Source organism: Mustela lutreola, chromosome 12, assembly GCF_030435805.1.
Source record: "Mustela lutreola isolate mMusLut2 chromosome 12, mMusLut2.pri, whole genome shotgun sequence".
Classification (NCBI taxonomy): Eukaryota; Metazoa; Chordata; class Mammalia; order Carnivora; family Mustelidae; genus Mustela; species Mustela lutreola.
The window spans coordinates 7,831,191-7,853,101 of record NC_081301.1 but is presented as its reverse complement, the minus strand read 5'-3'; the positions used below and the strand labels follow the sequence as shown (position 1 = coordinate 7,853,101).

General features: G+C 53.1%; 2 protein-coding genes and 1 long non-coding RNA gene across 10 annotated transcripts in view; 2 read left to right on the top strand and 1 right to left on the bottom strand.

Annotated features, from left to right (window-relative positions):
- The window catches only part of GARNL3 (GTPase activating Rap/RanGAP domain like 3), a 144,600-nt gene extending 139,068 nt beyond the window's left edge, over positions 1-5,532 (top strand). For 5 of the 6 annotated variants that reach the window (XM_059141362.1, XM_059141361.1, XM_059141360.1 and 2 more), the window contains 4 exons: positions 529-667; positions 1,650-1,865; positions 3,113-3,239; positions 5,064-5,532. In XM_059141362.1, the coding sequence (XP_058997345.1) occupies positions 529-667; positions 1,650-1,865; positions 3,113-3,239; positions 5,064-5,241 (660 nt within the window). In that variant the 3' untranslated portion in view covers positions 5,242-5,532. The remainder of the gene's footprint in view (positions 1-528; positions 668-1,649; positions 1,866-3,112; positions 3,240-5,063) is intronic. The other variant, XM_059141363.1, reaches the window with a different exon arrangement.
- Positions 5,533-5,655: 123 nt separating this feature from the next.
- On the bottom strand, positions 5,656-9,195 carry LOC131812217 (uncharacterized). Its single transcript, XR_009346283.1, has 3 exons — positions 9,046-9,195; positions 7,686-7,790; positions 5,656-6,491 (listed from the first exon to the last, which is right to left on the bottom strand). It is a non-coding gene; the product is annotated as an uncharacterized LOC131812217 (long non-coding RNA).
- On the top strand, positions 8,572-21,730 carry SLC2A8 (solute carrier family 2 member 8). Of its 3 annotated transcripts, none has more exons than XM_059141372.1 (10): positions 8,572-8,709; positions 8,805-8,967; positions 9,246-9,452; positions 11,131-11,230; positions 12,506-12,705; positions 13,427-13,570; positions 13,656-13,764; positions 14,438-14,611; positions 15,020-15,165; positions 21,533-21,730. In XM_059141372.1, exons 1-10 carry the CDS (start codon positions 8,654-8,656, stop codon positions 21,713-21,715), a joined length of 1,482 nt encoding a protein of 493 aa, XP_058997355.1. In that variant the 5' UTR covers positions 8,572-8,653; the 3' UTR covers positions 21,716-21,730. The 3 variants fall into 3 exon arrangements, with proteins under 3 accessions (XP_058997355.1, XP_058997356.1, XP_058997357.1); XM_059141373.1 differs by lacking the exon at positions 21,533-21,730 and adding an exon at positions 16,611-17,240; XM_059141374.1 differs by lacking the exons at positions 15,020-15,165; positions 21,533-21,730 and adding an exon at positions 16,611-17,240.
- Positions 21,731-21,911: the final 181 nt, after the last annotated feature.

The following is a 21,911-nucleotide window of genomic DNA, read 5'->3' as shown; positions in this document are numbered from 1 at the left end:
AAAATCTCTGAAAATTGGCACTCATGGATTTCTACAGTTACAAGGCAGCTCCAGTAACTTTTGTCAGATACAAGGTGGCTCCAGCCCCGCCCCCTGCTGTTCCCGCCAGAGCCAGCACAGGGCCCATGTGCATGAGTGTTTGCTGAGCCAGTGAATGAAAGGTCCGTGCCCCCATCTGTAAGTGGACCCGACTGAACCCCAGATAGTTTCCAGGTCTGACACTGCAGCGGGCCTGACGTTCCTGTTAGGCCGGTGTGCACTGGCTTGGGAAATGGACTCTTTTCTGCTGTGAATCAACAAGCAAATAAGGGAAAGTGTGGGGGACTGGATACCTAGGCAAGGTCTGGAGTGACAGTGCAGGACTTTTGCTCTGGAAGCCCCGTGCCCAGGTGCGTTACCACACTGCACACCCCAAGGACAGAGCAGCTGAGCCAAGAAAGGTTGCAGGCTTTGCGGTGATGATGGAAGGGCCGTGGGTGCGGGGCCTCTAAGCCATGCAGCTCCCTAATGCTTTCTCTTTCATTCTAGTCGGATATTTACTTCACAGCAACCACTGCTGTGAACGAGGTCTCGTCCGGAGGTAGCTCCAAGGGGGCCAGTGCCCATAATTCTCCGCAGACACCCCCAGGCCGAGATACTCCAGTGTTTCCTTCTTCCCTGGGGGAAGGTGAAGTGCAATTTTTACTGTCTTATTAATAGATATTTCCAATCTATTCTGGTTTCTTTTTTTTTTTTTTAAGATTTTTATTTATTTGAGAGAGAGAAAGTGTGTGCGCACATGCACAAGCAGGCAGAAGGTCAGAGGAAGAGGGAGAAAGACTTACTGCTGAGCAGGAAGCCCACCACGAGACTCCATCCCAGGACCCTGGAATCATGACCTGGGCCAAAGGCAGATGCTGAATGGACTGAGCCACCCAGGAGTCCCTCCATTCTGATTTCTCTAGTTCATTCTCAAATACCAACATGTGATTACTGCCTAACAAAGTCACTATTTAAAGATATATAAAGCCTTGCATTCTGAATGCATTGGTTGCATTCTTAAGAAATTCATGGTAACAACAACAACCAAAATCCCATTATGAAAAGAATTGTTTCCATGGGGAGAAGGGAGTTGAGGGCTAGAAATTACAACTTGCCCCAGCAAAGGTGTTTTTCCTTCAGGGATGTCAATGATCTGGTAGGTTTTTATAGCCAAAAGGATAGAGTCCTAAATCCTACGGAACGCACTCAGCTTTCATTCCATCTGCCTCTGCTCACGAATCCCAAAGACCTTTGCTGTGGTTACCGCTGGGCTCTGAGCGCTTCTCCTGGCTTCTCAGCACATCAGCCATTTCTCCTCCTGTCCCTGGAAGCACCGGGAGTCCCAAGAAGGCAGGGTGCTTCTGGGCGTGCTGCCGCTGTCTGTCCTCCTAGAAGCTGGGCACGTGGAGACAGTAGCAGGAGCATTTTTCACCATGTACCTGTGAAAGCGGTGCCCTTAAAACCAAAGCCATCGGGCATCATCCCTCTGTTGCCCCTAATGGGGTCTGAGAGGTCAGCATGCAGCATAATTCTTTCCTGCTCCCTGGGTTGAAGAACCGGAAGTCACCCTCGTAAATAGTACAGACCTGGCTTAGAGTTCTCATGTTCTTCCCTCAATCATATTTCAGGTGAAACTCCATCCAAAAATCTGTACAAGATTCCGCTCAGAAACCTTGTGGGCAGAAGCATCGAACGACCTCTGAAGTCGCCTCTAGTCTCCAAGGCCGTCACCCCTCCCACGGCCATCGGCCTAGGCATCGCCGCCATTCCCGTCACTCACTCCCTGTCCCTGTCCCGCATGGAGATTAAAGAAATAGCCAGCAGGACACGCAGGGAATTGCTGGGTAATGGCGGGCCGTTTTTGTGTTTTTACTGCTTATAAATAAGCCAGCTGGTTTCATCTTTGGATGTTAATCATCCTCGAAAACAATGAGTTAAAAAAGAAACTTCCCCTTTAACAAGGGATTTATAAACCCGTCATAGTGCAGCTACACCTAGGAATAGTATACAGTCTACCCCCAACAACGATGTGTCAGTCTGTATTTATTGGTGTGGAAGGCTGCCCATAACAGATTAAGAGTGGAAAAGGCAGTTGACAACACAGTAGATCTAGTCTGATGCAATTTCTTAAAATATAAGTATCTGTATATGTAGGATTTCCTCGAAAGTGTCTAGAAGGGTTTACAACATGCAGTTCTCAGATAACCTGTGATATTTGAAAGTTTAAATTCACCATGTTTTTGGTATTCATGGTGCAGTTCAGTTACGACTTCTCAGAGCCCAGAGACGTGGGGGCAGGTCTGTAGGCACGGTGCGGATGTGAGATATTTGGTAGAACTCTCTCTCTCCGTAACACTGATGGGAGATCAGACCAGAAAAGCACGAAGCACGTGATAGTTGTGCGGAGGCGAGACCGGCTAGAAAGACTATTGTTCCGAATGGTGAAAATAAACTGAAGAAAAAGGAAGGGATGTGCTAAACCAGTAAGAACTGGTTTGAAACCTAATTGGGACCTGCACGGCCTAAACTGCAAGGACAGATCACCTTAGGGCACCCCTGGCCTGCAGTCACGTTTCCTGACCCCTGGGGAAGGGAGACCGGCCACCTGAAGGGCAGGCTTTGATTCCACCGAAGTGGGTCAGTCTTAGAAGTCAGTGCCTTCCACTGTGCTCTCAAAGTATGCATGTTGCTATTTTAACCCACTATTCCCTCTGAAAGCGTGATCTGCAGCCTGCTGTTTCACAAACCACTGTGCTTTTCTGAAATTGAGCCCCGGAGTTAGAGAATTATTGTCTCCAGTGGTAGGATCATAGATTCTTCTCTCCTCCTCTAGACCGTTCTGAGTTTCCTTCCTCCCTCCCTATGAATATAGTCTTCAGGATCAGGAAAAAAAAACAAAAAAACAAAAAACCCTTCTGCCTACAAGAAAACCAATTACTTTAAAATATGTACTTTATCAACGCTTCCTGACTCTAACCCAATAATGCACCAGTAACCAACCAAGAAAAAAATAAAAGGACATTTTCTATCTCCGAGGCAGCCCAGTGTTAGGTAATAACCCCCTGACCTGTGCTTCTCCCCTCTAATCCAGGCCTCTCTGATGAAGCTGGACCCAGGTCAGAAGGAGCACCAAAGCCCAAATCAAAAGCCCGGAAGCAATTAGAAGAAAGCCAAGGAGGCCCAAAGCCAGGGACAGCGAGATCAACTAGCAGTGACAGGTACAGCAGGCCATCCCCAGCTGTCCCTGCTCAGGGTGGTGGCCCTTTGGGTCACAGCACTGCCATGAGGCCCTTTCTGCTGACTGATGATGCCATAGCCAGAGAATCAGCATCCAGCCCCTCTCTGAGGACCCCAAGGCTGGCCCCGGTGGGGAAGGGGCACGCCAGGCAAGGGGGCAACCTCAATGACAACTCAGTGAAGCTCATAAAAATACATTAAGAGATTTTTTTTCCTTCTTTTCTTTTTTTTCTCCTCACCAGATTGACACTTTTTTTTTTTTTTAAGATTTATTTATTAATTTGAGAGAGAGAGAAAGAGCAAGCATGAGCAGGAAGGGCAGAGGGAGATGGAAACTGACTCTCAAGCAGACTCCACGCTAAGAATGGAGCCCAGTGTGGAGCTCGATCTCACAACCTGAGCCAAAACCAAGAGTCAGATGCTTACCTGACAATATCACCCAGGCTCCCCGACAGAGATATTTTTAAGTGACAGTGCTCAGTAGGAGGACAGATAATAGGCCCTCTCTAATGCTTCTGGTGGGAATAGAAATAGGGATAGCCTTTTCGGACGTCACGTCAGTGAACGGCGTGTCAATATCCCATGTCCATGAACGTTTGTTAAATCCCACTGATTTGTCCTCTAAGAGCCTCCGTGTCCCTCAGGCTCCTGAATGGAGGATAAGGGGGCAACATGTCCAGACTCTAGTAATTCACTCAACACCCATTCTTAGAGCACCAGGCCCTGAGCTGGGTGTTGGGGATATGCAGATCACTTTTGGGGGTCCACAGGCCAAGGGGAAGGCCAACAAAAACACTCTAGGAATTGCAGCATTCTTGGACGGCGGGTGACACAGGAATGAGGAGTGCGGGCCACCCCCCACCTAGAGCAGGGACGGTCTCAAACACCAGCAGAGGCCCAGCCAGGTCTCACAGGTCCAATTAGCATTAGTCTGGCCCAGAGGGAGCTGGCATTCACAGATGCTCTAATCCCACAAACTGAGCCCTATTTCGTGGCAAGTCCTGCCCTCCTGGACTTTACATTTTAGTATAGAAACACAGACCATAAACCTGTAAACAATTAAGCAAATTAAGTCATTTCCAATAGTGACAAGCGCTGTAAGGAAATTTTTAAAAAGTGATGGGGGAGTGGGTAGAAATTCTACTTTGGGAGGGGGATGTCAAAAGGGCTTGGCATTGAGCCAAGCTTTGACTGAATTAGAAGGCATGAGGGGAACAGCAGGGGCTCTGAAAGGCATGGCCTGTTGAGCGGCCCAAAGACTGGGCCTGGGGGGCTTTCACAAGCCAAATGAGTACTCGTTGAATGAATGAATCCCCTCAACTTGGTCAAATTGGTTTTGCAGCTATCAAGAGAGTGTCCTGAGTACAAGAGAAAATCAAGGGGGTGAGGTGGGCTGGGAGGAAGCAGAAGGGTCTGCAGGGGCAGATCCTGTGGTCTGTGGCCCTACCTGTTGGGGTGTCAGCCTTATCCTCAGGCTGCAGGGAGCCCCAGCCCAGGAGGGTTTTAGGCAGAGAGTGACATTATCCGACTTGCCCTTTAGAAAGGCAAAAAACACCCCAGACATCTCCTATGTGTCACTTCTGGCCTTTAAAACTCCCAGTAGCCCATGAGTTAGGGCTGGCTGACTGCAGACCCCAGACCCTGTGGGGATGACTCCTGCATGTCCCTACCTTTCCCCTCTAATGGGTGGGTTGTGGGGGGGGAGACAGGCTTTCTGAGCTCAAATGAGCAGGAAACTGCCTGACGGAAGGGGCCCAGGTCGCTAGTGCTCTCCAGGGATCAGTTACGTGACTTTTCTCTTCTAGGATCACCACGGCCTCCTTGGAAAGTCCTTCTGCTCCAGAAGCCAACCCCGAGGGGCGCTACCACTCAACGGGCTCTGACCAGGACCCTGTGGCGGACAGAGAAGGCAGCCCTGTGTGGGGCAGCAGCCCCTTTCAGCTTACAGCCTCCTCGGATGAAGACATTATTGACCTGAAATAAACAGGGTCCGGATTGAGTTTGCCATCTTTAATTTTTCTTATGGAGGTTTATACTCTTTAACCAATTCTGACAGCATTTCTCAACAAAATGTGGCTTTTAGCCCACCCGTGATCTACTGGACCAAACCTTCTGCACACCTGGACGGTTTGGGTCTCTCCAATGTCCGGTGCCATCTTCCTTGACCTTAGTTTCTTTCCGTTCAGGAACCATCCGTCCCCTTGTAATAAAGGTGGTAGATTTCATTGCGGTTTTAGATTGAAACTTTGAATAAATCAAAAATGTTCATTCTTATTTACTGCAACCTTCTCTTATATTTTATATACTTAGATGGAAAAATTATTTTTTCATTATGGTTTTGATTTATGTCACATAATGTGTTTCTTTTATAAAGAAAAGCCATTGCTTTTTAAATTTATTATAAATAAGTTTGCTTTCTGCACCTTTGGCCCCTGTTGCTGTTTCAGTTCACTGAGTTTGAAACCAGCTGTGTCCCTGCCTGTTGACTTTTGAGAAAAGCTGAATGGTTCGTTCTTAGAAGCTCCTGCTCCCTCCTTGTGTCTCACAAAGAATAAGAAAGGGGTAGGAGCCTGTTAAGAGTCTTAAGATTATTTTGTTTGGTTTCGTTGTTACTCTGCAGTCATACAGCCAGCAACAGTCGCTCCTTGCCACCAAAACCACCATCCTCAAGCTCCCTTCCCGTGTTCAGGTCTGCTTTGCTCTCTCATGTGAACCGAGTGATTGTGCTTCTCCTCTCGTGACCTGCCTTCTGTTGCTCCCCCTCAAAGTGAGAAGAAAATGTGGGCTTGACCAGGTGCAAATGAAACCGTGAAATGTCAGCCTTTAGCCACGGGAGCTCAAAGGGGGAAACCTAGTTTCACTGACACCGTAAAAATGTTAATCTGTGTGAAGAAGGTAATTTACCTCTGGCTTATACTCTAACAGATTCCATTTTATTAGCTCTCTTCTTGCCCAAATTACCCACCAAAAGAAACTTTAAATCATTCCCCCAAGAAAGCATCGCTGAGGGTTCTTCTGTAAGCCTTCTCTGGGAATGTAGAGAGCTGTGTTTGACATGACCTTGACCTGACAGATATTACAGAAGTTTGGGTCCTACCTCCTTGTGGGCCTTGCACACTGTGGAGAGAGCTTCTTTGTCTCTGAAGACAGCGCTTTCTAAGTATAGCCGGGTAGGCCCTCGCTGTGCTCAGCATTGCCGGTCCCTCCTGTGTTTCCTTCTACCCTTTTCATATCTGGGGAAAACACAAGACCCATCGCATGCTGAATCTCAACCTCATGAAAAGTTTTGGGAGTTAGATTTTATTATTTTTGCTTTTCAAATAAGTAAACTAGGGCTCAGAAAGGGACAGTGATTTGAAACTGAGTTCTCTGACCCCAGAGCTCTGCTCTCTCCCTTGTCCACCATACAGAGTCAGGCTGAGTGCCTTGTGTCAGTTGGATCTGACTGGTGTTTTTCATGTTAAACTAATTTGTAAGCTTTATGAGTTTGTCTGTGTGTTCTTTCTGTCCTCCCCACCCCCCCCCCCCCGCCAGAGTTTCTTGCTTCTCAGCCTGGAATAGAAGAAAACCAAGGGTTATTTAGAACATTCTTCCAAAGAGATTGGAAGCATCAGAACAGCCCCATGATTTGACAAGAGTCACAAATCTGAGGAGTGAATGTAGAAAGGGCAAGAAATGGGCACTACTAATCAGATCGATGGTGATTAGCTTATAAAAGGGGGATTGGAGGTGGTCTGGCAGCAATATCTGCTTACAAGGTCCAAGAGGTGAATGCTGCACCCTTGGGAAGGGAGACCACCATCCAGAGGGCAGAAGCAGGTTTGTAAGGGCCTGTGGCTCGGAGGGCTGGTGCTCGCTGGGCTCACTGGAACATCCCGTCCACATAAGCCCTTCTGCCTACCCCTGGCAGCAATATGCCCTTGGAGTTGGAGGCATTCGTCCACTCTGCAAACACCAGGGGCCCACTGTGTGGAGGAAGAGGTCACATCCATTAATGGAGGGAGGGAAGTAAACAAGTGATCACACAGCAGAGATAAGTGCTGAGATAAGAATTTATAACTCGAGTACAAGCTGCTGTGGAAGCATAGATGGGCAGTTGCCTGTCTTTAAAGATAGTACAATCAGGAGGTTGCACCAGGTCAAACGACTTTCATAATCAAATGGGCTAGCATTTGAGGGCCTCACATGTGCTTGGTCTTTCGTGGATATTGCCTCTGCTTAAAACCATCCCGGAAGGTAGATATTGTCATCCCCACTTAGAGATGAGGAAATAGAGGCCCAGAGAGGGATTAGAAGCCAAACCTCTTACTCTCATAGCCCTGGTTCTTTCAAGAATTACTCAGCACTCCCAACTCAGCTGCCTCACCCAGAGAAGGGTTGGGTACAAATGGCCGAGCCCTAACATCAGAGCTCTAACATCATCCTACCTCCAGCAGTCACTTGGGTGCTCAAGTGAAGAAGTTGGCTATTAATAGCCGCAGGAGACTCCAAGACGGCAGGTGTTAAGATGGAGATTCCAGAGTCAGGATGGCCTATGAAGTGAGTGGAACTTAACTGGGAACCCGGGGTTTATCATTTAAGCCCCGATTAGTCACACATATGAGGGCCCTGCCCAACACAGCTCCGCAGCACCTCGAGGTCCTGGTGGTCCTGGTGGTTGTCGACTCGTAGCCGTCAACAATCTGACCCGCACCGAGGTCGGCTGCAGCGCGCAGGGCCATGCCTCTGCCCCCAGCAGCCCAGGTTGCGAGAGGAAAGAGAGCGGCCCAGGACATTCCTCCCTGCGGGTGTCAGTGGGCTGAGCTTGACCAGGCGCGTTGAACCCCGGCCCCAGAGTACCAGTTGACTCAGAGCAGGAACCGCACAGCGGACCAGGTAGCCGAGGCGCCGCTGCCCTGAGTCGGTGCGGGAAGTCCCGTGCGCTGTGTAGTGGCTCCACCTTCGTCCTGCTGCTAGCCTCATTGGTTGAAGCTAGACAGAGAGGCGGATCCAGGAGCCTATGCAATCCTCGCTTTACCCCTTCATTGGCTGGCTCCGCTTCGCTTTCTGATCCCGCCTCTGGGTTCGCACCACACTCTTATTGGACGGTTCCACTCCAGGCCCACATACAAACCCCGCCCCACCTAAGCACTGGCTAGGCAGGTCCTAAGGGCGTTTCCAGTGGGCGTCGCCAACCGGTTCTTTTCTCCTATTGGTTGGCTTTGATTTGGAGGGTGGTGCTTAGCGGCGAGGCTACCACCGCCTGGCGTTCCCATTGGCCGTCCCCATCCCACCCCAAAGACTCCCCTCCCCGCCTATTGGCCGGCTCTGCCCAGAGAGGCGGGTACCGGCTGCACTCGCGGGACCCGTGGCGGTTCAGGCAACAGAGCTGACCAAGCAGGCGTTGACTGCGGACATGACGCCGGAGGACCCGGAGGAGACGCAGCCGCTCCTGGGGCCGCCCGGCGGCAGGTGAGCGGGTGGGGGTGACCCGGGCCCGGGACGCAGACTCGCCCCTCCTGCTGCGCCCAGGCCGGCGCCGCTCACCGGCCGCCCTGTCACCGCAGCGCTCCCCTCAGCCGCCGGGTCTTCCTCGCCGCCTTCGCCGCCGCCCTGGGCCCGCTCAGCTTCGGCTTCGCGCTCGGCTACAGCTCCCCGGCCATCCCGAGCCTGCGCCGCGCCGCGTCCCCAGCCCTGCGCCTCGATGACGCCGCCGCCTCCTGGTTCGGGGTGAGGCCTCGGGCTCACCCTCCACCCCGCCTGGGCCCCTCGTCCTCCACCCCACGCGCGAGGGTCTCCCGCGCTTACCTGGCTTCGGGCGGGCACTGAGACCTTCTGCCCGGTGCGTCCCGGCTCTCCTGCCGGGGGTCACCCGCTCCCTACCCCCGACCGCCAGCCTGGGACCCCCATCCCCTCTTCCAGGAGGCTGCTGGGGCTGGAGTTGAGGGCGAGGTTGGGCTGCGGCGCGGTGGCGCCCCCTCTCCACCGTGCGGTCGCCCCGCCCCCAGGCCATCGTGACCCTGGGAGCCGCGGCGGGGGGCGTGCTGGGAGGCTGGCTCGTGGACCGCGCCGGGCGCAAGCTGAGCCTGCTGCTCTGCACCGCGCCCTTCGTGGTCGGCTTTGCCGTCATCACCGCAGCCCAGAACGTGTGGATGCTGCTCGGAGGCCGCCTCCTAACCGGCCTGGCCTGCGGTATTGCCTCGCTCGTAGCCCCGGTGAGTGCCCCCCAGCCTCGCGCCCTAGGACAGGGAAGGACTGGGGGCGTGGTTCTCCCTGGCTGTGGCGTCCTGGGTGCCTGGCACCGCGCCCCTCGCCGGCTTTATCTTCCCCACCCCACCCCCCGACCCCGCAACCGGCCTTGGAAGGAGCCGCCGTTATCCTCGATGACAGATGAAGTGAGCTTCAGAAACTGAAGCCCTTTGTCGAGTCACAACTAGGCAGTGGCGAAGCTATTACTCGAACCCAGGACTGTGCCACTTAACCAGGCCTCTCTTTTGCTCTACAAATAAGATACCATCTGTGGGTGGTCACAGAAGCCTAGAGTAAAGCTTAGCTCTCCCGCTGTCATTGGGACCACTGACTACGGTGTAGCAGGAAAATCCTGTTCTTGTTTGTCCTGGCAGCAAAGGCCGCTGGGCTCTGCTGTTCCCCTTCACTACTCAGGAGCTAGTCCTCCCGCTGCTTCCCATCTTCCAGTGCACCACTGTCCAGGCTGACTTGGGAGCCGTCTACCCAGGTGAAATCCAGGGATCTTCACTTGCTGGGGCAGAGTATACCTCTCTGTGCCTCACTTTCCTCCCCTGTAAAATGGGAATAATGGCCTTACCTCATGCAGTGGTTGTAGGGATTAAGCAAAGCTGCATATAGAGCCCTGGTGTGGCTTGTGGAGGGCTTGGACCCTGGCAGCGGAAATTGCGGGGTGACCAGTAAACCGTTCTGCTGGCCACGAGGCTCGGATGGTCCACCAGCCACACGCCAACCCTGTCAAGATTAAAGTAGTGGCTCAGAGTCCTCCCTGGTCATCCTTTTGCTCCCACCACTCATTTTACCTGTATTTGCTGGGCGGCAGGTAGCAGCTGAGTCGGATTTTATGTTTTGGGTTTTGTTACTGGACAAAAACATGCCCATCTTACTCGTGGGCATAAGGTACAGAATCACCTAGAAGTATGGGTAAGACCTTTCTGACCCCGGATCCCAGAGGAAACAGTGGCAGTCACTGGTAGCAACTGAGGCAAAGAGTTGGCTTTCACTCACTCTCACTGAGAGTGTGATTCTGGGACCAGCAGCCCGGGTGTCACCTGGAGGTAGTCAGAAAGGCAGAATCTTGCGGGGGGCCCTGGGTGGTTCAGGCGGTTAAGCATCTGCCTTCAGCTCAGGTCGTGATCTCAGGGTCCTGGGATGGAGCCCCACTTTGGGCTCCCTGCTCAGCAAGGAATCTGCTTCTCCCTCTCTCTCTGCCCCTTCCTCCGCTCCCTTGCTCCCTGCTCTTTCTCAAATAAGTGAATTAAATAAGAAAAGAAAGGCAGAATCTTGGGCCCCACCCTAGACCTACTGCATCAGAACCTGGTTTGATCAAGGGTAGTCATACAATGCGATCGAAGTTTGAAAGGCTTTGTGGCCTTCTCTCTCTCTCTCTCTCTCTCTCTCTCACACACACACACACACACACACACACACACCGAGCAAGCCATGTATCTATATTCTTACTCCCCTTTAAAACACCTGCTGCTGATCCTTGGGGAGGTATGGGGAGGGCTTTGCTGACTTGGGACCTGCTTGCTTACCTGGCTTGCAGCAGCCCCCCGCCAAGGCTCTCCTCAACTCTGAAGGGCTGAGGCTTTTCAGTTTTAAGAACTCTCAGCCCGAGTAAAGTTTCTTCTTCACTGCCCACAGGTGTATATCTCTGAAATCTCCTACCCCACAGTGAGGGGGCTACTGGGCTCCTGTGTCCAACTGATGGTCGTCACAGGCATCCTCCTGGCCTACCTGGCAGGTATTTCACAGCCTCTCTTTTGATCCCAGTTCATGGCTGCGTAGCCTTTTCACAAATGTAGACACTGAAGTTCAGAGAGGTCAAGAGACTTGCCCAAGGTCACACAGCCTGTCATATAGACCAGCTCCCTGAGCCCCTGGGACATGTGGGTCTTGTGACTATGTTCCAGGGAGAGCTGGGGAAGGGGGTGTCCTCATCTTCCCAGGGAAGAAGTCCATTGCAATGGGGGTAGGGGCTGACTGGTTCGGTCAGTACCTCACTGTGCAGTAACAAACTTGAGGACTCAAGGGGGTGGCTGGGACACCCCTAAAACTCTTTAGCCCAGGGGCTTGGAGGGCCCAAGCATGTCTCTCAGAAATACAAGTACTGAATTTGAAATTTGACCCAAGGGTCAGAGCTGGGGTCAGCGTGAGGAAGCTTCTAGAGGCAGACATGTTTTCACCAGAACTGGGGTGGAGAGAGACTTCACATCAGACAGTACAGTGTCAGGGGACACTTACTGACTGTGTGACCTTGGGCCAGTCACACTGCCCCAATGAGCCTTACTTCCTCTGTCTTTAAGTGATGAGAACCCCACCTAGTCCAAGGCTGTCAATGAGAATTATCAAAGGATGTCCTGAGACCCAGAGGGACCAGAGTACGTGCCGTCTGGTTCTTCGGAGTGGGCGACATCTTGGTTGGGCTCTTTGATTTTTGCCCACTTACCATCCAGCAGTCTGGCTGCTTTGGGGGGCCCCTCAGGGTACAAAACCCCCTGCCAAATGCAGACATTGACATTTGGGACAGACACGCGGCTGTCAGTATGCCTATAGAATTCCCTCCAGCTCATCCTAACCAGCATGTTCCTTGATCAGCTTCTGTGACGGTTGATCCACTGGTGTTCCGTGAAGCATCTCTCCCATGCTGTCCCCCTTCCCGTCCAGAGGACCAGCCTCGCCTGCTGCTTGGTGGCCTTGCAGAGTCTGTGCATATTCATTCTCCCTCCCCTACCTTTTAGACAAAGAGCAGATGCCTCATTCTGTTTTTAATTGCCGCATAAATACTTACTGAGCCGATGTAGCATCATGACGTACCCACCAGCATTTCTACAATACTTACCAGCCCCAGTTGGCAACAACAATATTGGTGACAAACAGGAGCGTAGCCACGCGGAGGTAGTGAGGCCCCCCACCCCTGAAGCTGAGTCCTCGGGTTGGCGAGAGGGCAGGCACGGCCTGATAAGATCCAGCCTGGCCCACTTCCGCTCTGACATCTGACCCCCTGCCCCCCCACCAGGCTGGGTCCTAGAGTGGCGCTGGCTGGCTGTTCTGGGCTGCGCACCCGCGTCCTTCATGCTGCTGCTCATGTGCTACATGCCCGAAACCCCCCGCTTCCTGCTGACCCGGCAGAGGCACCAGGAAGCCATGGCCGCCATGCACTTCCTGTGGGGCTCTGAGCAGGTCCAGGAGGAGGCCCCTGCTGGGGCTGAGCACCAGGTGAGGGACCGGAGCCAGAGCCGGGGTGGGCTGGGACAGAGGGTGGGGGGTGGGTAGGAAGCGGGGAGGTACGGCCCTTCTGCAGCCAGGGGAGCCTGCACAGCCCATCCCCACGGCTTCACACACGCGTGGGGAATGGAGGCACAAGTGGGGCCCTTGTCCTCTGTGTGAGCAAGCAGGGGCCTGCTGGAGCCCCACTAACTACCCGGGCCCTAGCCTTGACCTTCCCGCTCCAGGAAGAGAAAAGGCCGGCTGGGTCAAGGGGAAACACAGGCGTGCAAACTTGAGGAATCGGAGTTCTAGGTGGGGCGCTGTAGGGTGGGAGACCCTGTCTCTGCCACTTGCCTGCTGTGTGACCCTCACATCCCTAAGCCTGCCTTTCTGCATCTGTAAGATGGGACTCCCAGCACGTGCCTGCGGGTGGCAGGGATTCAGCAGCTGCAAGGGAGGCGCTCGGCCCAGGCCTAGCCTGGGGCTGGTGGGATTCTGGAACCCCTGGCTTTGAGTCTGTGTCATCTCTTCGTGGTACCCCCCAACGAACCAGAAAGGGGCATGGGGAGATGAGGATCTTGTCACCTTACAAATGATAAGGCTAAAGTGATGCGGGGACCCGTCCCTGATGCGAGGCCCGGGTGACAAGGAGCTGATGCTCAGGGTTTAGGACAGTGGTCCCTCAGGAGCGGGGAGGGAGGAGCACTGACACCGGCCTCTGTCTGAGCAGGGCTTCCGTCTGGCCCAGCTGAGGCATCCTGGCATCTACAAGCCCTTCATCATTGGCGTTTCGCTGATGGCCTTCCAGCAGCTGTCAGGGATCAATGCTGTCATGTTCTATGCAGAGACCATCTTCGAGAAGGCCAAGTTCAAGGTAAAGAGGCCTCTGCCCCAGCCTGCCTCATCTGGAGGCCGAGTCCCGGGGTCTCTGACTGACCCACCTCGGCCCATCTCCCCAGGACAGCAGCCTGGCCTCGGTCATCGTGGGCATCATCCAGGTGCTGTTCACGGCCTTGGCGGCCCTCATCATGGACAGAGCTGGGCGGAGACTGCTCCTGACCTTGTCAGGTGAGGCCTGAGGTCCAGGACTTGGCCCTGTGAAAGCAGAGTGGCATAGGCCGGGTTCCCCACCACAGGCTGAGGGTCTTTGCTGAGGCCACCTCAGGGCAGCAAGAAAAGGCCCGCCGAGCACCCGTGAGAACAAGGCGGAGATTCACGTGGGCGCCCCCCCAACACCAGGCCCGCGCTCCCAGGGCCACTGAAGCTTCCCTCACCCCTCGCATTGAGCCTCCAGGCAGGTGCCATCAGAGCCCCGTTTACAACGTGGAAACTGAGGACCTGGGAGGAGAAGTGACTCGGAAGCTTGGGGTCTGTTAGGGCAAGTGACTTCACCTTTCTGAACCTCAGTTTCCCCGGTTTGAAATGGGGGCCAAGGGGGGCCGTGGTGAGGACCCAGAGACCATCCACCGCGTGGGGGTTAAATCCCTGCTGCTGCTCAGGCCAGGGAGGCTCTGCCTCGGAGGTTCTCTGAGTGGGCTGTGGTTCAAGGTCTGAGCCAGGGCTGGTGGGATGGGGCTGGGGGCCGCCAGTCTGGGCACCAGTGCCTACAACCCTCCCAGAGAAACCCAGGCCTCATTGCTGTGGCCACACCACACCGAGACCCCAGCCCCGAGTGCCAGCCACACGCCCAGGCTGCAGCCCCTTGTCCCAGGGCCCCGCCCACCGCCACCCTCGCTCGCAGGTGTGGTCATGGTGTTCAGCACCAGCGCCTTCGGTGCCTACTTCAGACTGACGCAGGGCGGCCCCGGCAACTCCTCACACGTGGAGCTTCTCTCGCCTCTCTCCATGGAGCCCGCCAGCGCCAGCGTGGGGCTGGCCTGGCTGGCGGTGGGCAGCGTGTGCCTCTTCATTGCCGGTGAGAAGGGGGTCCGTGGGGAGGTTGGGGGTGCTACGGGGCCCTCCCATCACCACCAGCTTCCTGAAGCTCCCAGCAAGCCAGGCCTGCCAAGCTTGCGTCTCTAGCACATGGGTCCCCACATGGCATTTATGGCCCCGACCTGTCCCAGGCCCTGAGCTAAGCCCTTCTCTATCCCTTTCACTTAATACCCCCCCGAAACAGCCCTCCAAGCAGGCCCCATCATGACCCCATTCTAGAGAGAAAAGCCTGATGCGTAAGCAGTGGCGGGACTGGCCCAAGACATTGCTGAAGGAAGGCGCAGAGCTGAGGGGCTGGACTGGAAACCACGAGGCTTTGGCACGAGGGTGCTGTGGCAAGCCCGAGGGTCCGTCCGCATGGGCTCTGATGCCTCTCTTGCTCCCATAGGCTTCGCTGTGGGCTGGGGGCCCATCCCCTGGCTCCTCATGTCGGAGATCTTTCCTCTGCACGTCAAAGGCGTGGCCACTGGTGTGTGCGTCCTCACTAACTGGTTCATGGCCTTCCTGGTGACGAAAGAGTTCAGCAGTGTGATGGTGAGTGCGGGCCTAGAGGGCCTCCCCCTCACAGTTGGTAGGGAGCACTATTCAGAATTATTCTTAACCGCGGAAGACTCAGGGTCAGTGGCCTCGCATGAAGGCTGAAGCCACCCTCCTGGGACACCAGCCATCCTGGTCAGGGCTGAGGGGAAGCCTGACAGGCCAGGTAAGGTGAGGAACCCAGGCTATGACCATCTGGGAGACTTCAGGCTCTCCTGGCCAGCAGGACTGGCCTCCACCACTGGACGCTGGGAACATGGGCCAGGAAAGAACCCTGGCTTTGGAGTTGACAGGCCTGGGCTCCTAGCCCGCCTTGATCACTTCCCACTGTGCAGTCTTAGGTGTGCCGCTCACCCTCTCTGAACCAGCTTCCATGGCGGAAAACGGAAGAAGAGGATGACGGCGCCTTCCCCTTAAGCTTGTGGGAGCGTCTGTTCATTTTAGCATCCTGCTACTTCCACACACGTGAACTGACACAGACCTGGATCCTGCCCCAAGGGCTCCCCAGCTGATAGGGGAGGATGGTTCTGGAGCAGACAGGCCATCCGGTCAGGCATTCATTCCCCTCACGCCTCCTGGGACATACTAGGTCCAGGCCTGTTCAAGGAGCCAGGGGCAGCAGTGAGTAGACAGGGTGCCCTTCCCCACCGGACTGGGGTGGCAGTGGACGGCGGAGAGAGAACGGACCGCCAGGAGGCTGGGCTAGAGTGAGGGGGGGCAGGCCATGAGAGGCGTGGATGCCTGGGGCTGGCCTGGGCCCGCTCCGATGGGCTGCCCTGGGGAACACGTTGGGAAGACCAGGGCAGAGAAGTAGAGCTGGGAAGGGCTTGCTGGGAGCTGTGGGGAGACGAGCAACAAAGGAGGGAGGCGATGGCAAAGGACCTGACAGTGACTCGGGAGTGCAGTGTCCAAAGGGCCGAGAGAAGAACTTCCGAGGGGGCGTGGGGGGGGCAGGTCCCAGGGGAGGAGGAGCTGACGTGGGAGGTCGCCTGCGCTGGGAGGGTGGCCAGGCTCTGACCGGAGGGAACTGCTTTCCTCCCATGGCTGGTGAGCCCCAAGTGCCCTGTGAGCTCACATGCCCCATCTGAGAGCTCACCCGTTCCTGCTGGCACCAAGAAGAGACTCCTCTGGAGGCAGGGAACTCAACACAGGGCCAAAGCAGAGCAAGGAGCACAGGTCTGGGGGCCCGGGAAGCCGACCCCAGTGCGGGGGCAGCCCCACTGTCACTTGGTAGCCGGTGTGACAGTGAGCATCAGCTTCCCCGGACAGACGGACGACATCCACACCCCATACGGTGCTTGGTCCAGCTTCCAGATGGCTGGGCCAGACCCTCCTTCACTCCCCGGAGCCTGGGCAAGGCAGTCCGGGGCCTCAGCTTGGGATCACACGAGGGCCCCTGACCTTCTGCCGTGTCCACACAAGGCCTTCCCCTCTCTTTCCAGGAGGTACTCAGGCCCTATGGTGCCTTCTGGCTTGCCTCCGCCTTCTGCATCCTCAGTGTCCTTTTCACTTTGTCCTGTGTCCCGGAAACCAAAGGAAAGACTTTGGAGGAAATCACAGCCCATTTTGAGGGGCGATGACAACCCCTTCTTGTGAGTGGCTGCCTCTCCTCTCAGGCCCAGCTTTGGGCTTCAGCGGGGGTTGGAGCCTGCCTGCGACTCCAAGCTGGGCCTCAGCCAGAGCCTGGAGCCCCTGTCTGTCCCCAGGGAGCTGGAATCCAGGACTGCAGTCCCTTGGAGCCTTGTCCTCCAGGGCGCTTCCTTCCTACCCAGCTCTCCACAGCCCAGCAGACCATGGGCATGAGGTTTCCCGGCCCCCGGGTCCAATTCCCGCCACCCCTCTGCGTCTCCAGGGAAGGGGGCATCTTGGAAGGGCCTCGTTGCCCTGCAGTCCATTGTCCACAGACCGCATCCATCTTGTCACGAAAGCAACAGCAGAGGAGGGGGCACTCTTGACTCCTCATTTTCTGGAGGATATGCTTCTGAGGGGCGGTCCCTGACTTCTCCCCTCATGTGGCTTCATTGTCAGGAAGGAGCTTTGTTTGCCAAATAAAGATTTGACTCAGAAAATCAGGGCATGGCCTCTTTGTGTGTTTGAGAAGGGCATTTTCCTATCCCTTCCCTAAAGTAGGCCTCCCACAGACTGGGCCTTGCCAAGAACATCTATTGATTTCCTTTTTCTCATGGTCTGCCAGGCTTCCCTTTGGCACTTGAAGGTCATTTTTGACTCCGTCCTTGGGCTCAGTGCCCTGGATCATTAGTCACCAAATCTCATTAACAACAAAAAAGCATCTCTTTTTCTATTGACTTTAATGGAGCCAGAAGTCTTTTACAGATTACTTTTATTATCCACTATATAAGTAATACATGTTTATGGTAGGAAAATTGAAAATCCTAGATTTATTTAGTATAATTATTTTTATAGCAGTTAACTGTCTGGTAGGTGTTGCCCTGCCCTAAGCACTTTACAAATACTAACTCACTTGGATAAATGGTACAATAATTATTCACAGGTTTAGCTTTCCAGAGTTAACTTCTTTTAAGAATTCAGGTCTAGGGATGCCTGGGTGGCTCAGTGGGTTAAAGCCTCTGCTTTCGGCTCGGGTCATGATCCCAGAGTCCTGGGATCGAGCCCCGCATCTGGCTCTCTGCTCAGCAGGGAGCCTGCTTTTTCCTTTCTCTCCCTGTCTGCCTCTCTGCCTACTTGTGATCTCTGTCTGTCAAATGAATAAATAAAGTATTAAAAAAAAAAAAAAAAGAATTCGGGTCTGTCCCGAAAGAGCTTCCTCCCGACACATATCCTTTCTAGCATCACTAGACACAAGTAGGACATCACACTTCCCACTCTGTGATCTGCTTTATTCACTTATGGGTTGTGCAGTGCCACCACGTGCCCACCTCAGCTTTTTCTGTTTAGCCTTGTAATGAGACTGGGGAGTAGTGGAGTGGAAGTACAGTGGGGTCCAGGGCAACGCAGTGGGGAGAGTTTCTGGAAGATTCTGCAACAGCTGCTCTGATTTCAATAAAATGTGCTACATATTATACAGGACAGCGTTCAGCCTTAGCAAAGTCCGAATTCCTTCGGGCCCTCCCGGAAGCAAGGTCATGTCCACATGCAGCCACATCTTCCATGTAATAACTGTATCTACAATCTCGTTCTTAGCGTCTGCCCAGACGCCTACTGATGGGGTTGAGAATCCGCGGTGTGCCACAAATGTCCTTTAGGTCAGTTGCAGATGGAGTGGCTCGGGTCTCTCACACCCTTGCCGACTTCCTGTCCACTTGTTTCATCAATTATCAAGAGAGAAGTGCGGAAGCCTTCACCTGTGAATGTGGATTGTTTCTCCCTGCACTTCCTCTGGGTTTGGCTTCCTGCACCTTGGAGCTCATCGCTCAGGTGGGTGCACATTTGGGATTGTTAATATTGATTGCTTTTGTCCTTCAGCATTATGAAATGACCTACTTTGTCCTGGGGAATAGCTCTTGTTCTGAGGTCTCCTTTGATATCAGTATCACCACCCCAGCTTCCTTTTGATTGGTGCTTTGACAATGATTTTTTAATATATCCTATTATATATTTCTTTTTTCAAAGCATCCTCTACTTTTCTTTGTGATGGAAATGGCTTTGGGCTTTCCCTGAGGATACATACTTTCATTTTTAAAAATGAGCTTTCTTATGGGCATTATTTACATGCCATGAAATTCAACAATGGCAGGTATAAAAACTTGTTAACTTAGGTTGAATGTACACACAGCTCTGTATCCAGCACCACAGTCAAGATATAGGACATTTTCCTCACGCCAAAATGCTCCTTCATGTCCATTGACAGTCAGTCTTGTCTCTGTAGCTTTGCATCTTCTAGACTTTTACAAAATGGAATCACATAATTTGTAGTATTTTGTGTCTGGTTTCTATAACTTAGCAGAGTGCTTTTAAGATGCATCTGTGCTGCGTGGCCCAGCGGTTCATTTCCTTTAATTGCTGAGTAGCGTTCCATTGGACATTTGGGCGAGTTCCAGTTAAGGGCTATCATCACTAAAGCTGCCGTAAACACCTGCTACAAGTCTATATGTGGAACGGAACTACCAGGTCCTGTAGTAAGTTCACCCTTAACTACACTGTAAGAGCCTGCCAAATGGTTTTCCGAAATGGCTGTAACCATTCTGCTTTCCCATCGCCGGCGCACAAGAGTTCCGGGGGCTCCACATTCTCAAAAACACTTGGTAGCCTCTGTGAGGAATGAAACCATTTGTACATTTTCATTTTTTGAAAGTTGTTTCCTAGTCTCTGATTTCCTCTGGAACCAATTAATCGGGTTATGGTCCTTCTATGCAGCTGGTTTATCTCACGTATCTGGGGAACTCTGGTTGTCCATATTTAGGAATGAAGAACTAGGGGGTTTTAATTACCCCCCCTAGTTCATATACAGTGGCTGGTATATGCCCCCTACCTCTGAACCTGTTCTCAATTCTGTTATGGTTTTTGTTCCCTTTACACATCTTCACTGTCATTTCAGTGGGAACTAGAGGAAGAGAAAGGGGGAAATGTGTGAGTTCGGTCCACCAGCTTGAAATGGAAGCTCTCAGCATTCTTTTAACAATTTGTTTGCCACGGGAGTCCTAGTGTGTGGCAAAGAGCAGGTGGTTAAATATTGGTGAAATTCAACAGAGAGGATTCTGTTGTATAAATATGTCAGAACTTAACCTCACATTGTTCCATATTCAGACTGTTTCTGGTTTTCTGCTTATTGATAATTCTGCTACTGCATCTAGAGTTAGGGCGATGAGAGATGGAGCAGAGGAGACTTGAGAGATGGAGGTGACAGATGAGCGAATGCGAGGAGAGAGGTGGTAGAGACGGGAATGACGCTGACAGACGGAGACAGAACATAGAGACGGAGGTGACGTGGAAGAGACGGACGTGAGCTGGGCAGAGATGGAGATGATGCTGATGACTGACGGAAGTAGAGAGGGTTAAAACTTGTGGGCAAGGAAGACATTGTGGCTTCAGTTCTACCTTGGGCTCTTTCCTCCACACCCCAGGGTCCAGGAGCCAGTGCAGCATAGTGGTGAAGAGCAGTTCAAATTCTGTTAGTTCAAATTCTGGTTATACTACTCAGGGCCTGCATGACCTGGACAAGCCACTTAACTTCTCAAAACCTCAGTTTATTCACCTGTAAAGTGGGCATAATGACACTATCTCTCTCATGAGGTTGTTGTGAAGATGAACGGAGAGATGTAAAGCACCCAGAACTAAGGATGGCACAGAGTGCCTCAAAGGGACATGGGAAATCTTTACACATTTTTCTCTTCCTATTCTATTTCCAATCCTGAGTCCTCGGCAACTCCTACTCAGCCATCTCCGATTGCTACCAGCATCCACTTATAGGTACTGATGACTGTGGATACACAGAGATTCCACACAGAAAACTGTGTGGACACACAGTCTTCAGGACTTCCTGGGGGCGGGGGGAGGGAGCCTCCTCATCAGACCAGAAGATGCCACAGGGACCAGAGCCAGCCCTAGCTAACAATCTTCAATCTGCCCCAGAAGCCTGGCACAGGACCACGGAAGGCAGATGGAACATCCCCAAAGGACAGGTGCAGCTGCAGAAGCTGTGCTTTACCCCTCCCAAGGTGAAAATCTGCACCGCGCCCCGCAACACCCCATGTCCCATCCCTCTGCCCCCAGAACTTCCAGGAGAATTTTAGCTTCTGCATTCTTAAGGCAATGAAGAACGCCACCCAGTGGCAATAGGCAGAATTGCACCTATTGGAGAGTGAAGCACTCGGCTACCCCCCAGTGGCCCTGGTTGGGATTCCAACACCAAGGAAAACCACTACTGCCCACTGGCCATTATAGGGTTCCTGTCTGCTAGGCCTTGTGGCCATGAGCAGAACAGCACCAACTGCAGGGGGCTCGGAGCCAAGAAAGGCCGGCAGTCTCTGGAAGCCGTAAAAGGTAAGAAACAAAATCCTTCCCTAGAGTCTCCAGAAGAAACCTAGCCCTCCCCACACCTTGATTTTAGCCCAAGGAGATCCATCTCAGATTTCTGGCCCCCCAAGTAGTAACCCCCAAATTGCAGCAGTCTAAGGTAGAGAAAAGCTTATCTCAGAGATCTGTGGGTGTGACTTTTCTAATGCAGTGAATCCCAACAACATTCATTTAAGGCCCACGAGATAATTCTACTGGCAAAAAAACCACTACCAGCTGTGGCTGAAAAGGACCCGCAGGACAAAATGAAAAGAGCCCTTAGGATCCCCAAACTCTTTTCTGTTTCCCAGGTAAAACATTCCCATCTTTTAATGTCAAAATGCCTCAAAACTGAATTAGTGATCAGAAAACTGTTGGCAATTTTCAACAGGCAAGGGGGGAACACGTCATCGGTGCTCTGAGGAAGCCCATTGAAATATCCTCTGGCACAGCACAGAAGCCTCCAAGGGACAGAATACTTAGGAATCGCCTGTGGAGCAGTACTGATGGAACACTATTAACACGATTCGGGGCTTCTGCCCCTGAAATTACTGAAGAAGCTCCCTCCTGCTGATAAGATTTTTATATTCCGAGAGTTCCAAGGCCGCAGCCTGTGGCTACCTGTTCATACAGAGGGGCCCTCCCTCCTTTCCTCTACTCTTCCCAAACTTTCCAAAGGGTGGAGGACCCTTGAAGGTGGTTAGGGTTAGGCCCTGAGCTGAAGGTTGCGTTTAAGAGAGGACCCGCAGGGGTTGCCTGGGTGGCTCAGT

Excerpts from the sequence above, each read along its gene's own strand:
- SLC2A8 (XM_059141372.1), top strand. The coding sequence starts at position 8,654 with ATGACGCCGGAGGACCCGGAGGAGACGCAGCCGCTCCTGGGGCCGCCC. Across the intron at positions 9,453-11,130 it reads TTGCCTCGCTCGTAGCCCCG|GTGTATATCTCTGAAATCTC; the intron begins GTGAGTGCCCCC and ends CACTGCCCACAG. Across the intron at positions 11,231-12,505 it reads CCTCCTGGCCTACCTGGCAG|GCTGGGTCCTAGAGTGGCGC; the intron begins GTATTTCACAGC and ends CCCCCCCACCAG.